The following is a 15,114-nucleotide window of genomic DNA, read 5'->3' as shown; positions in this document are numbered from 1 at the left end:
CTTGGATAACCGTTTCAAGATAAGTTATACATCGGTCGACTCGTATCGTTCTTTCGATCAAAAGCCCTAAAACGTCAGTTTGAAACTCGGGAAAAAACATAACGACGTTAAGTGTTTTTTAACAGAGGTTTATTGAGACAAAAATAGTTGAAAGTTGGGAACGTTAGTAGTGATTTTAAAGTTGAAATTATTATCAGCCGCTAACACAAAATTTAGGATTATTTATTTACAATTTGTCTTGATAAATAAAATTCAAACAATATTTAACCCCACCTAGGGACCCTTAGATTATGCCCCTAGTAATTAAATTGATCAACGAGTTAATCCAAATACCCTGCACCAAACTACTAACTAAACAGCGGAGATGAACGTGGTTCACACGAACATACAAAGGCGAAGTGAAGTCATTAGAATCATCATCAGATACGGTTGATTTTTTACTGGTACATGATCATCAAAATCAAAATGTCTGCGTTGAATCTAAGCTGCCATTACTTTCAATCTCAATCGAATATCACCTCTGTCTCTGTTCCCATTATTCTCTCTAATCGTACCCATATATCTTCTATCTCATTCTCCCACAAACACCCATTAACATTTCATCACAAAAGACCTCATAATAATAATAATAATAATAATCTGTTAGTAGTTCTAGCAACAACAATGGCTGATAGTGTGCAAGATGGTCTTCCACCTGCTCTTGATTCCACTTCAGACCCACCTTCAGTTTTTGATGGAACCACTAGGTATATTTATATGCTCTCCAGCTGTTTGATGAAATGCCTGAATGAAACTTATTTTAATTAGGTGGTCTAGTTTCCCAATACTAGGACAGGCAAACGGGTCGGGTGGGGTCGGGTCAATGGTCTGAATGGTTAGGGTCGGAATAGGTCTATTCGAAAAAGGGTTAATTTGGTTCGGGTCCGGACTCCGGACCAGTGTTGTAAATATTAGGTCTTGGCAGGGATTGTTTGGTAATCGGCCCTAGACCGATGCGGTTTCACCTAATCGGGCCCATTAATCGATAGTCTGTAAAACTCGGTCAAATTGGTCAAAAATCAAGGATTAATCGCCTAATCGGTAATCGACCTTTCTTTTATATTTTATTTATTTGTTTACTGCTTATTTTTGAAGGGCAATCGGACCTTGGTGTTTTCATTGATTTTTTATGTTCAGCTTGATTGTATATGCTTGAAGTATTTATGTGAACATTTATATGTAATTTTGAAAAATTACATATAAAATTCCAATCCGATTAATCCTATAAATCGCTAGTATAGTAGTATGTACCTCACCGCTCGCCTAGTGCCTAGCAAGATCTACAACACTAGTCGGGACGAAACAAGTATTGGGTCAAAACGGGATTTGGGCCATAACAATTCACAGTTTTGAGTCAGTATCGGACTATCGGAGCTCATTTTATTTAAATTCAAGCTCAATTTGCTCTGGTTACAGTTTTTTAGATATGGAGCTGATGCTTCCATATGCATATTTAACTAATCATCTGAAACATGTTTGCCTTTTTGTTAGGCTGTACATATCCTACACTTGCCCGTATGCACAACGTGCGTGGATTACCCGGAACTGCAAGGCTCTCCCTCTCTCCCATACATTCACAATTACTTAAAAAAATCCATTTTGGGCAAATTTGTCATATGGATCAGCTCTCTTTATGATAATTACAAAATATTCAATTTTTTTGTTTAAACTGTGAACAGGGATTGCAGGAAAAGATTAAACTAGTTCCGATTGATCTAAAGAACAGACCAGATTGGTACAAGGAGAAGGTTTATCCACCAAACAAGGTGATTTTCTGGCAAAAGTTTTATGCTTTATAAGTGTTTCTTTATGATCATAAGTTCATAATGCTGCTTGTAGTGTTTGTATAAAATTTAGTTGCTTGTGGTGTGTTGTTATGCCATAGGTGCCAGCTTTAGAACATAACAATGAAGTCAAGGGTGAAAGTCTTGATCTCATCAAGTATATTGACACCAACTTTGAAGGACCGTCACTTTATCCGGAGGTAAGCTTTCATTTTTTGGAATTAAGCTTTACAGGATTAAATTCATTTAGTTAGTTATAAATTTTATAACTATATAACTACAATAAAGGATGCTATCAAGCAAGAGTTTGGAGAGGAGTTGCTTTCATACACTGATACCTTCTATAAATCCGCCACCTCCTCATTTAAGGGAGACGGGGTTGATGATGCCGGTATCTTATCCATCGTTCTATATTTAAATACCAGTCAGTAAAATTTTAGAATTAAATGGCATGGTGTTTTGTAATTGCAACAGCTGCTGCATTTGATTATATTGAGAAGGCTCTTTCCAAGTTCGATGATGGGCCGTTTTTTCTAGGTCAATTTAGCCTGGTAAGTAAGATGAACACCAATTTTATTATATTGAGTTTCAACTTATGATGTTAGTGTATGAGGAGCATGGCTTTCTTAAATATATATTGTGTATACATGTGTATTTATTTGGGAACACATATACATGCATGTACAGGTAGATATAGCTTATGCTCCTTTCATTGAAAGATTTCAGCCGTACTTGCTAGAGGTAAAAAATTATGATATTAAAGTGGGCAGGCCAAAACTTGCAGCCTGGATTGAGGTACTACTCTCGCTTTCATGATGACCTTATGCAAGATTTGCTGTACTTTCAACTCTAGTGGTTCTGGTTTCTGTCCTTCGTAGAAAATAAGACACTAGTTTGTCGTGCAGGAAATGAACAAAAATGATGATTTCAACCAAACAAGACGGGATCCAAAGGAACTTGTAGAGAGCTATAAAAAACGTTACTTGGTACCTATTAACAATCTCATGTCTTAATATTCTGTTTTCACGAAGTCAAAATAAACCTATATAACTAATTATGCTAATAATATGTTTATTCTTCTAAGTATTGTGTGTTTTGTGATCATGCAGACTCCATCATAAGGCTCAGGTTTTGCCATTAAGTCGCACATGGAATGCAGGAGCATTGCATGGACAAGAAAACCAGATTGCGTCCTTTATATGTTGTCTGAGAATAATGTTACATAGGATAATTGTGCAAGATACCGTTGGGAGAATAATGTTAAGCTATCGTGTTTATACTACATACATCTGTTATTTATTTTAACCGGTGATCGGTACAATTATTAAGTTTTTACCATATTCTATAAAGCAAACCATCACAGCAGAATAAGCACACCATGTTATTCTCACTGTATTACATAACATTTTCCCACATGTCTTGTATGCTTTCATCTTTCTTGATCACCTATTAAAAAACAAAACAATAAAATCCCACAACTTATAACTATATCAACTGATTTGTTAATATTTTAATCTATCAACTGATTTGAGAGTTTTTAATAATTAAAATAACGAATGACTTAAAATTAAATAAACCAAGAAGAATTAAATAACTATAGAACTCGGATATATCACTTAGGCGTCAAACCCCTTTGACTATCTCGGTTGATTTTTCTATGATATTCATTCCCTACAAGGCTGAGAGCTCTGGTTAGAAGTCACATGCGAGCTAATGATCTAGAACAATGTTGTTGAGACTGGACCGGACCGACCGAGATTCGGTCTATTGACCGGTCCTGTGAATGCAGTTTGCTCAGTTCCTAGAAAACCAGCCGGTCCGACCGGAACGGATCGGTTGAACCTGTTTTCTATAATTTTTTTTTTGAAAATCTTTTTTTCAGCATTTTTAAGCAAAATCCGTTCGGCTGGCCCGACCGGTTGAATCGGTGAATTGGTTGCCCGAGCGGTTCATTGTCCGATCCGATTATAAAAGCATTGGTCTAGAACTCCACTCAATCATTCCAAATTTTAGAAACAGCCATGCGTAAAAGATCTTTATAAAGTGATCAAACCACATTAATGAAAATATGAGACATCTTCTTCTCGATATGAATTTATTTATAATTTATACAACCATCCATAGTGTAACATTTCCCACCTCAAAACTCTCCCAAAACTCTATAAACACCACCGCCTCAAAGAGTCAAAGTTATGTCCTCAAGCGTTTTGTAGGAAACGCCACCCAACCAATTAAATATTGAAGTTATTTATATTTAATTTAATTTAATTTTTAACAATTAAGTAACCATTTTCTCTCAGTTGCTAACCAAAAAGTCACATGTGATGACGTTTTATGTGTAAAGAGTTTGACGTGGAAGATGCGTGCGTACAAGTGTAAGTTGCACGTGACTGACAAAAGATAAGTTACGATTTGAGAATACTAATTTTAAACGCAATCCATCATCGTCAAGTGTAACTAAAAGAAGTAAAATTTTATTTTAATTTAATAATTCCCAAACTTTCGATGATGCCTATGATGATGAAGGCTTCAGTTTCAATTCCAACATCCCCTGTCTTAAGATCAACAACTCATCATCGGTCATCCACAAACAACAACAACTTCTTCTTCTTCATGTCTCTCCCAATTCCATCATCAGCCAATCATCACAAACTAAAGTCCATTGCTGCTTCTCATGGATCCCAACATTATTCATCATCATCATCCCAGGTATAATATAATATGCCAAAATTTCCGATTCTAAATACGTCCATGATGTTAGATCGAAACCTGACGCCTCTCCGCCAATGTTAGCTTAAAGCTCATTGTCTCCCCGTCAAGTTAGCTCAAACATGGATCCTAAACTAATTTAAAAAATATTTAATATTTTTTATTTTATTAGTTTTTAAATTCTTGTATATTGGATTTTGGATAATAATACGATTTAGAAAACTCATGTATACCATCAAAATCATTTTATATGTACCTTGTTTAGATATAATTTTTTAAATAACAAGATTTATTGAATTTATTTTTTAAGCTAACATGGTGGGGAGACAACTCGTTTTGAGCTAACATGGTGGGGAGACGACAAGTTTTGCGCTAACATGACGATGAGGCAACGAGTTTTGAGTTAACATGGCGAGGAGGCGACGAGTTAAGTAACATTTCGTCTCGAACTCCTAACGGAGAGGTGAAGCGATGATATGCTAGTCACAAATAAGAAATTATAATTTTGACGGGACATTTAGAATCTGCCTCTAAAAAAAGGGACATTTTGGGAATTTTCCAGTATAATATAGGTGTGTGTGTACACACACACACAGACTTGTACTAATTATCAACCAATTCGTTAGTTAGTTTTCCTGTTGAATTTACTTTTAATGATCAAAGGAAGAAGGCGGTGGTGATCATTCCTTCTTTAGGAGTGTGCTTTCAAGTATGGAACAAGTATATCTCAACCGAAACCCGACCGCTAGCGCAGTCTTGGAACTTGTCCACTCCACAGATGCTAACCAAGTATGCTATGATCATCTTGCATATCGCACATTCGGTGTACGTATATATATTTTGTTATATTCAAAACCGTGTGACATGTTATAAGAATTCGTGTTTCATGAATTATTATTATATAGGTGAATGGTCATGGGATTGAGTCTATGTCAAAGTTGTTCCTAGATTTTGGCTATACTCAACGCGAAGAGTTAAGGTTTCCGAAAAAGAAGCTAAAAGCACTCTGGTTTTCTCCTCCTGTTAGTATTAGTAGTAGATCAAGTGGCGGCAGCGGCGTTGATGGACCGCTGCCTAGAGTCTTCATCTCAGAGCTCCTTGTAGATCAAATGAGCCCAGAAGCGCAGGTTTGTGTTGATCAATAGGTTGTAGTAAGTGCTTATCAGTGTTGTAGAACACGCAAGGCACTATTTGGACGGTGAGGTGGGGACTAGTGATCAGGGCCGTCACCGAGAATCGTGAAAATATTTTGTGCCGAATGCTAGAAAATAAATAAATTGGGACTTAAATTAGATGAGTAATCAAGTTTAAACATTAAGAATACATATTTTTTTTCATAAAAAATAATTATTTTAAAAAAAATTCGGGCCTATCAGGGTGTCGGCTTGGGCCTGGGTTAGTGATTAATCATATTGGAATTTCTATACACACACACACACATGTAAAAGATTTTGAATTTTGACCAAATAGCGATTAATTGACGATGATTAGTCGGTGCTGACTAGCGATTAATAGGCGCGATTTTTACAACCATGGAGTTTATTTTGATTCTGGTGACTTAACGGTTGTGTTGAACGGTTGATAGGATATAATAAGAAAATACACGGGGCTATCGGGTGCTGGACATAAACACAGTGCTCTATCAAGTGCTCTAGGTTGTTTGACATGGCCGAATCCATCGCATAGTGAATTCCAGCAGTTAGCCAGGTTGAGTTGTTTACGATATATGTGTATATATATATATTGTTGTTTTGTTCATAATTAAATTGGTTCCAATCCATGTAGAGAAAGCGAGTATGCTGCGTGGACTCTGGTCAACGGATACGCATTGAATCATGTAACCATATCCATTCATAGGCTGAAACCCCCCTTGAACGATATTGACAACCTTAATCGTTTCATTCAGGACAAGGGCTTCAAGTTGAACTCCGAAGGGGGTGTTCTCAAGGGTTAGTTTAGTTTTCCTTACATTTTGTAATATTGCAAAACAATGTCGTACGATTATAATTATAACATAGTTTGGATGTGGTCGTGACTCGTGACAGTGAGCCCAGACGGTCTGCTACTTCAAAGTTCAACTGTTGCGGATTCCGTACCATTTGAATTTTCTGATGGCTTCGAAGAACACGTCCCTTGTTCGTACATAGAGTTTGCGCAGCGTCTTGTATTGCCACAGTATAAAGACTTGGCCCAAGATAAGGTAGTGTTGTGTCGGTCGGGTGGTCTGTCTTTGTGTCTTTCTTTCTGCGCGTTGAATTTGTTTTGTGTTGTGTTGTGTAGGTTGAGGAGGTTCATAGAAGAGATGGTTTTGAGGTGGGCAATGCTGACAAGATATTTGAAAGCACCTCAAAAGATCAGTTAACAAGGAGAGCTTGATTTGGTGTTATGTTAAGTTAATGTTTGATGTTTACTAGATTAAGTTGTTTGGAACTAAACCTTATGTACTCATCTGCCAGATGCGACCGGTTTTTACTTTGACGGATTGGTTTCTAAGTCCTACCATTAGAAGATAAATTTATAGCCTCACGGGTTTAGAACTTGTTTGAAGTAAAAGATTTCACTTTATTTGAAGATATCATATAACCTTGGAAAAATATTATAAGCATAATAATGGCAGTAGTAGTAATATTAATAATAATAATAATAATAATAATAATATCAGTGAACTGTTTTCAACTAAGGATGTTGGTCCATGGCTGTCTAACTGTCTTTCATGAGATTCTATAACGGTTTCAGTTTTCTTGAAAATATATTATGTATGCATGCATTATTATGATCCATTTGCTCATTTGGGAACACATGTATATGCATCTATGGGGGTGTTGCAAAAATCCCGACTAGGAATTTGATTAATTTTGGGCTAGTCGGCTAATTAATCGGTCAACGGTCAATCCGGCTAAAATCGACGATTTCCGGAAAGATTCTGACCAAAATCAGCAGTTACTAGCAAAAACTAACGGTTTTCAGCGAGATTCTAGCCAATTTCCGGACATAATATGTTTGTGTATGTATAAAACTGAAAATTACATATATGTGAGTGTATATATAAAATTGAACAATATACACTAAAGTTCGATCCGATTAATCACTAGTCTCCACCCCATCACCCGACTACCGACTAGCGATTTTTACAACGTACAGGTAGATATAGCTTATGCTCCTTTCATTGAAAGATTTCAACAGTACTTGCTAGATGCTAAAAAAATATGATATTAAAGTGGGTCAGTGGACAGGCCAAAACTTGCAGCTTGGATTGAGGTAGTGTACTCTATGCAAGATTTATTGTACTTTCAAGAAAATCAGATTGTTTCCTTTACATGTTAACTGAAGAATAATATGTTACATACATAAGATATTTGTGCAAGATATGCTTCAGTATATTATAAATCTACTTTTTTTTTATTTTTTATCAAACTGGTCAACAGTTTCAAGCATCACAAGAGAATAAAATAAAAATGAGCCAAGAATCAATCCATTGTGCATCAAACTTCAAAGTATATGTAAAGATGTTCACAAACTATCACCACCATTTGCCCTTTGTTTACAAAGGAAAAAACAAACCAAACTCTTTACCGAAACGAAAAGAAGAGAAAAAAAAATAGTCACACAAATGTAAGTAATATGGACACACTGATCAATTACCGCAGCAAGAATTCTTCACCATAAACCGGGCTCGAGAGAAGATCAAATGGTTTCCCGAGTGCATCTTTCAAGATGGTAATCTGGCCTTCTTTCATCAACACGTCTTCGTCCAGAGCTTCGACTTTCTTCTTTAACATGATTATTTCCGACTTCAGCAGCATGTTATTCTCACTGCACTGCTGAACATTTTCCCACAACATGTCTCGTTCTTCGGACACTTTTGGTAGAATCCCGTTGACCATCGATAACTCCTTTTTGAAATCTTGTAGATTGGTTTGCAGGTGGTATATGCTTTCGTCTTTCTTGATCACCTATTCATAAACAAAAACAAAAAATCCCACAACTTATAAATCTAATATCCTATCAACTATAAAAATAATTATAATGGCCATTACCTGGAGTTCAAGATCTTTCATCTTGTGTGTGACACAAGAAAGATTATCCATGGCGTTTTGCACTTCACATCTCAGAACATCATTTCCTCTGACAGCTGTTGCCAGCTCAGCTTCGAGTCGTTCCATATCGACTTCTTTTGAATACAATTTCTCCCTTAGTAAACTTGTCATCAAAGCTTCGGCTTTCAAATCAGATTTCATAACATCCTGCACAAGTTAAAAAAAAGATTCAAAACCCAAATGAGATTATTATTATTATTATTATTATTTTAGATACAAAATATGTTTAGCCTTAAAAAGCATAAAGTCAACTTTACCTCAGAACACTCCTTATATGCAGTTGACTTTTCTTGCAGTACATCAGATACATTCTGCAGACTTTTTGTTAGGCTTTCGGCTCCTCGTTTAAACCCTTGGACTTTCATTTCTGATCCCATGATAAACTGGCTATCCAAGCCATTCTGTAATCCCTTTTCTTTAATATTTTCAATCAACTTAGAACATAGGTGGACGCTATCATGAATCATGCGCATTCCTTGATTTTGCAAGCAATGAACTCGGCTCCATAATTCTTCATCAAGCTTAAAGGTTGAAAAGCAACCACCTTCTGAACTTGCTTTTAAACGGTGTAAAAGGTTTATATTCTCATGTCGAAGAGAATCAACTTCAAGCCTATATGATTCGACTTCTTTCCTTAAACTCTGTTCGACCCCGGTTAACCTCAACTGTTCCATTTGCAGCTTTGACCGTTGGTCTTGGTCAAAGTTCCTTGCTTCTTTCTCGAGACTTTCACGCAACCCTTCGATGGTTTGCTCTTGTTCATTGGAAGTTCTAGCAAGTCTTGTAACAACTTTATGCAATTCTTTGCACTCGGTATCTTTAGCTTCAAAGTTTCTTTTGTAAAGAACTTTATCTTCTTCAGCCGCTTTGTATTTATCTTTTAATTCTAAAAGATCTTGATGAAGGCTTTGTTTCTCTTTGACTACTTCCTCCATCTTTATGGTCAAATCTTTGACTTGTTGACCCGAATGCACAACTTTGCTTTGATTATCCAATTCTTTTTCTCCAAGTGACGAGACTTCTCTCTGAAGAGACACATTTTGTTCCGCAAGTTCCCGTACTCTTTCCCGAAGCCTTTGTTCTTCCAGTTTATACTTCTCGAGCTTCATTGACCACTCAGTTGACCTCCTATCTAACTCTTTCTCCAAAGTCAACTGCAACTCGTTTTTCTCTTTTTCAAGTTTCCGTGTGCGAAAATCTAGTTCAGCTTTCAGTAATGTAACCTCCTCAACGTCTTCAGATTCTTCATAATCCAAAACCCTAGGACAATCATCATCAAGGCCATAGTTTTTTTCATCAATACTCCGTACACAATTTTGGGACCCACAGTAAACATCTTCAAGAGTGATGGGAATATCATGGTCAAACTCATTCGAGTCAACCCTAGGCAAAGCACGAGACTGAGAAAGTCTTTCGATAACATGTTTTGCTAGTTTTCGTGGGGACTCGTGTGCAGCCGTGTTCTCGACCCACTCTCGTGTAGACCTATAGAGTTTAGACTCTTGATTCGAGTCTCTAAATGAATGCGACCTGGGCTTTTTAGTCAAACCAATATCAGCATACCGTGGCGGTTTTTTTCCGCCTCCGGTTGGTTGACAAGCATGACTTTTTGTGTTGGCATTCGTCTGTCTGGACATCTGTTCTTGATGTTGTTCACCATCAATGTATCGGTCTAATACTTTGTTTGAGCAATACGATGATGTTTCGGATAAACGATTATCAACTCTACCAAGATTCAGTTCCTCTAATCTTTGTGCAGTATCTGCTGCTGCATCTTGAAACCATTTTGATCTTGAAGGCCTATCGGGTGTAAGAGCACGACTGTGAAACAATAATAAAGATTAAAGTTTAACTAAATTAACAAGCACTAGCATACTCCATTTTCTTTAAACAATTACATTTAATAAAAAATGTTTTACCTTGAAGGACGAGAAGCGGATGGCTTTCTAGAGATATTACTGCTGCTGCTACAAGGAGAGTCAGTTTGAGTTCTTAGCAGTCCACCATCCGGAAAGGTACCAGAAGAATATGATCGGCTCCTTCTAAGAAACGGATTGTTTTGATTTTGAATACAATCTTCATATGCAGCAGCCTTTTTGGATCTGGATTGTCTCTCTTTTGACGGAGACGGTACTAGATTGTTCGATTCATTGTTAGATGCAGATGCCTTGAAAAAGAACAGTTTTTTCATCATCTTGACCCTTGTAAACTCTCAGTCGAAAACCGAATCACAAAACGATCTGAAATTATATAGAATTTGATTAGCAGATTAGTCGAATACTCGAATCACGATATAAAGACCATATGAAGATCTTTAAGTAACACATACACTCAACAATCCAGTTTCTTGAAAAATGATTCAATATGCACCAAAAAATCAAGAATTAATAAAGTTCAAGACTTTAAATCTTGAATCCCAAATTAATAACAAAAAACATGCTGACTTAAAAAAAAAATTATAAAGAATTTGATTAGCAGATTAGTTGAACACTCGAGTTACGATATAAAGAGCATATGAAGATATTTAAGTAACACATACACACAAAAATTGAGTTTCTTGAAAATTAATAAAGAATATGCAGCAAAAAAACAAGAATTAGTAAATTTCAAATCTTTAAATCTTGAATCCCAAATTAATAACAAAAAACATGCTGACATTGACTTCAGAAAAATAAAACTTTTTATATAAATAAAAACAAGCCCTAAAAGAATCAACCAACGTGTATTTGATGCAGAATTGAATATATCATGTGTCAGTCAGTAGCTTTTCAACAAATTATCAAACCATTAATCTTGGAACAAAATGACCAAACTACCCACATCTTCTCCACTCTAAAACCCTAACCCAAAAGCCTCTAAAACCCTATAATTCATACATCAATTACATCAAGAAACACAAGAAACAGAGATTAAAAGATTTAACGGTTACCGTAACGGAAGAAAATGCATTAAGAATTCAAAAAGATTTGAAATTTGAATCATCGACGGTTGATTAATACTCTTAATGGTTAATTTAAGTGATTATTGATAACATTATTTGTTTCCATAAATACCCACATTCAAAATCAAGTAATTAAATTAATAATAATAACAATAATAATAGCAACAATAATAATAATAATATAATAATAATAATTATTATTATACACAATATGAAGAGTTACCGGAGCAGGTGATCGGAAAGTGGTCGGCGGCGAGTAATGTAGAGAGACAAAGTGATGAGAGAGAGTAAAGATGGAAGTGAAAGAGAAAAGATGAAGACTCTGCTTTTGAGAAAAAGACAGGGACTGGAAATGGAGAGAAGGTAAGTTGAGGGGGTGGTTTTGTAAATTTTTATTAAATTTGAATGTTTGGAGCGTATACATTTGGGGTGTGGTGATCGAGAGTGCACGGGTGCAGGAGTATTTGGTGTACCTGCATCTTTGGAAATATTTTATTGATTTTTTTCAAAAGAAAAACATATTTAAAAAAAACAATGAGTAACCGTTTACAAGAAGCAAGTAGTCCAAAAAAAGGAAAAACAGAAAATATTATATTGCTTAAGTTTAGGTTATAATTTTAGGTGCAAGATATTAAAAGTATCTTTGTTTGGTTTTATTTGTTATGTTGTGTTTAGTTGTTTGGCTGGTTGAAAAAAAATAAAAATAAGAAAGTTATGTTTTTTAATGTGTGGGGGAATATATATTATACTTAAATCATTATTGGGAATTAACTTTTTTACTTGTGTATTATAAAATAGCAGGCTTTTATGGTAGTTATAGGATAAAATTCAAGATACATGTAAAATAAACTCACGCGTGATTAGTTTTCTTCGCATGCAAGAGAGAGTAAAAACATGGTACTTAGAGTTTTTTTTTTAAATTTAAGTATGAAATTTGGATAATAACTAATTTATTTAAAAGCATACCACAATTATTTGAAGTGTGAAATTTAGGCAATAAGTATCAGTTATTAATGACTTATTTGAAAAGGATATCAACATGTAGGATGTATATCATTGTGTATTTGTCTTTTATTTTATTCTTGATAAATGATTTTTATGTATAATTGTTGGATGTTGTAAAACATTTTCAACTTTAAAAAGACTACTTATGATATAGTGTAAGTTTTTTAGTAAATTAATAAAACAATAGGCCAATAGACAATAATCACAATATAATTTTACTTAAATTAAGGTCCTAGTTTATATTTTTTAAGAGTATAGCGTACCAAATAGCAATGAAGCTTTGTTTTGGATAACCAATTTCATATATAGCTCCAAAGATTTATCTCTCAAATAAATATATTTATTATATGTCAATTTGTATTTTCTTTATGTAAAACATGACATTAACTTTTTTTGACAAAACATGTCATCTTCTGATAAGTTGATATTTTCTAAATAGTTGTCTAACTTTTAAGGAAAAACATTAAAAATTAAGTGAAATGACTACCTAACTACCTAAGATAACCACTTGGTCTTAATGGCAATATAGGTTAGTTTCTCTTAAATATACCTGTTACTATTTAAAGTATATGGAAAGTATTTTACAGTATGAACAAAATCATATCCGATTTTAACAAAACAATAATTTATTTTAATAGCACTATAGCAGTCTGTACCAACTTTATGATATATGTTAATGGATAGGAGCGGCTTATGACTTATGTTTGTACTGTAAAAAAGCCTACAAACCCAAAAAGTATGGCATTTGGAACCATTATGTCCATCTTTGGCCATACATAATGCAACATATCATCATATGGGGTCATGCATGGGTTTCATTTACCTTGACATGAATCCCATATTAAATGATTCTAATCCTCCCACTAATTATGGTTTTAAGTAGAGGTGGGCAAATAAACCGGTTGGCTCAAAAACTAAACCGAAACCGAACCAGTTTGATACCGATTGAAACCGTAGGTTCGGAATCGGTTTGTAATTTTTTCCACCAAAACTGGTTAGCCGAACCGAAACGGGCCAAAACCGGGCAAAAACAGGTCAAAACCCGAACCGAAACCGATCAAAACCCGAATCGAAACTGATCGTAACATTGTAACAAACCAGTTTTAGCCCGAACTGAAACCGATCATAAACCGGTTTTGACTTTTGTTGACCAAACCGAACCGGTTTTAACCCAAACCGGTTTTGAGTTTTTAAACCGGTTTGTGCACCTCTAGTTATAAGTAGAGGTGGTAAACTGGTAAAAAAACCGGTTAACCAAACTGACCCGAAAACCGAACCGAAACCGACCTGGTTTGAAACCGATTATGTAGAAACCGGTTTTGAACCGATTAAAACCGTAGGTTCAGAACCGGTTTGTAATTTTCTCCACCAAAACCGGTTTCAAACCGGTTAACCGAACCGAACCGAAACCGGCAAAAAACTGGCCAAAACCTGAACCGAAACCAATCAAAACCCGAATCAAAACCGATCGTAACATTGTAAGAAACTGGTTTCAACTCGAACTGAAACCGATTATAAACAAGTTTTGACTTTTGTTGACCAAATCGAACCGGTTTCAACCCAAACCGGTTTTGAGTTTTAAACCGGTTTGTGCAACTCTAGTTTTAAGGGTCCACTTTTCACTGTTACAAAGACAGCCCCTTAACTATAAACACAAGACAAAATAGTCCTTTACTTTTGATTAGACCAGTTATCAGCATAACTGCAAAGCACATAATATGAAGTAAAACACTTCAAAGTTTACATTCAAATGACATTAATCAAATCAAAAACCTTTAAAAAAAACAAGAATGTATCAACAAACCTAACGTTTCCTTTGTTTAACATCCCTCGAAATCGCGCTTTTCGTCTTCAAATACTCCCTCAACTCCTCAGTAACACCACCAAGCCCGATAGACGTGAAAAAATTAATAGCAAACCGCGTGTTCTTAACATTATCTCGCGGGAAAACTGATTCAAAATCAGCCTCCATTCTCGGATCCATTAGCCTCTCCTTCAACCCACAAATCCCAAGGTATCAGCCAACTCTTGGAACAAAAACTTAATAAAAATACGTGATGATGATGTCGTGTCTTCCTCTGTAAGCCGAACGTAACACAACACACCCCAACTCAAACTACCCGTGGCCACAAGATGCGAAAAAAATCTAGCCAAATTTCTAATATTATTCGTTTGTAGCCTATGAACCGTCGCATAATGCTTCACAAAACATGTTTCGAAACCTTCTTTGTACACTTTACTTTTGTGGCATAACCTTTCTGCTAGTAGCCCGTAAAACCGCCTATTTGTTTTCTCTTGACCGCAACATTCGATGATCATGACGCATGTTTCGATCTCTTGACCGTGACACGATTTGACTTTTAGGAGCTTGTGACCGGCTTCTTCGTGACCAAGACTATTCATTAGTGTTAAGTATATGGTTCTTCTCAAGTTAACCATGTTTGTATCGTAATAGTTTACTATCGGTTCATGTTTCGCGGGTGGTTGCGGACTCATCTTAGATCGAAAACGTGACGTGCAAATATGAATTTCGAACGAA

At 35.6% G+C, this 15,114-nt stretch overlaps 3 protein-coding genes and 1 pseudogene across 4 annotated transcripts; 2 read left to right on the top strand and 2 right to left on the bottom strand.

Annotated features, from left to right (window-relative positions):
* Positions 1-465: 465 nt before the first annotated feature.
* Positions 466-3,036, top strand: LOC143554131 (glutathione S-transferase L3-like). Of its 2 annotated transcripts, none has more exons than XM_077043984.1 (9): positions 466-746; positions 1,531-1,591; positions 1,719-1,805; positions 1,925-2,023; positions 2,112-2,214; positions 2,298-2,374; positions 2,511-2,618; positions 2,729-2,809; positions 2,933-3,036. In XM_077043984.1, the coding sequence occupies exons 1-9, from the start codon at positions 466-468 to the stop codon at positions 2,942-2,944; spliced, it is 909 nt and encodes a 302-aa protein (XP_076900099.1). In that variant the 3' UTR covers positions 2,945-3,036. The 2 variants fall into 2 exon arrangements, with proteins under 2 accessions (XP_076900099.1, XP_076900098.1); XM_077043983.1 differs by having other exon boundaries at positions 2,729-2,829; positions 2,946-2,971.
* Positions 3,037-4,331: 1,295 nt separating this feature from the next.
* LOC143554150 (2-oxoadipate dioxygenase/decarboxylase, chloroplastic-like) lies at positions 4,332-6,934 on the top strand. The gene is made up of 7 exons (XM_077043996.1): positions 4,332-4,532; positions 5,196-5,357; positions 5,438-5,659; positions 6,118-6,239; positions 6,318-6,481; positions 6,578-6,732; positions 6,813-6,934. Exons 1-7 carry the CDS (start codon positions 4,332-4,334, stop codon positions 6,906-6,908), a joined length of 1,122 nt encoding a protein of 373 aa, XP_076900111.1. The 3' UTR covers positions 6,909-6,934.
* A 1,236-nt stretch (positions 6,935-8,170) lies between these two features.
* Positions 8,171-10,864, bottom strand: LOC143554129 (uncharacterized). Its single transcript, XM_077043982.1, has 4 exons — positions 10,549-10,864; positions 8,887-10,450; positions 8,570-8,776; positions 8,171-8,485 (listed from the first exon to the last, which is right to left on the bottom strand). Exons 1-4 carry the CDS (start codon positions 10,821-10,823, stop codon positions 8,171-8,173), a joined length of 2,361 nt encoding a protein of 786 aa, XP_076900097.1. The 5' UTR covers positions 10,824-10,864.
* A 3,515-nt stretch (positions 10,865-14,379) lies between these two features.
* Positions 14,380-14,978, bottom strand: LOC143554149 (pre-mRNA-splicing factor CWC22 pseudogene; annotated as a pseudogene).
* Between the last annotated feature and the right edge of the window lie 136 nt (positions 14,979-15,114).

The sequence above is a fragment of the Bidens hawaiensis genome, unplaced genomic scaffold (genome assembly GCF_021521415.1).
Source record: "Bidens hawaiensis isolate Kalapana, Puna unplaced genomic scaffold, B.hawaiensis_p1.1 tig00017563_1, whole genome shotgun sequence".
NCBI lineage: Eukaryota > Viridiplantae > Streptophyta > Magnoliopsida > Asterales > Asteraceae > Bidens > Bidens hawaiensis.
This window is presented reverse-complemented; position numbering and strand designations above follow the sequence as displayed.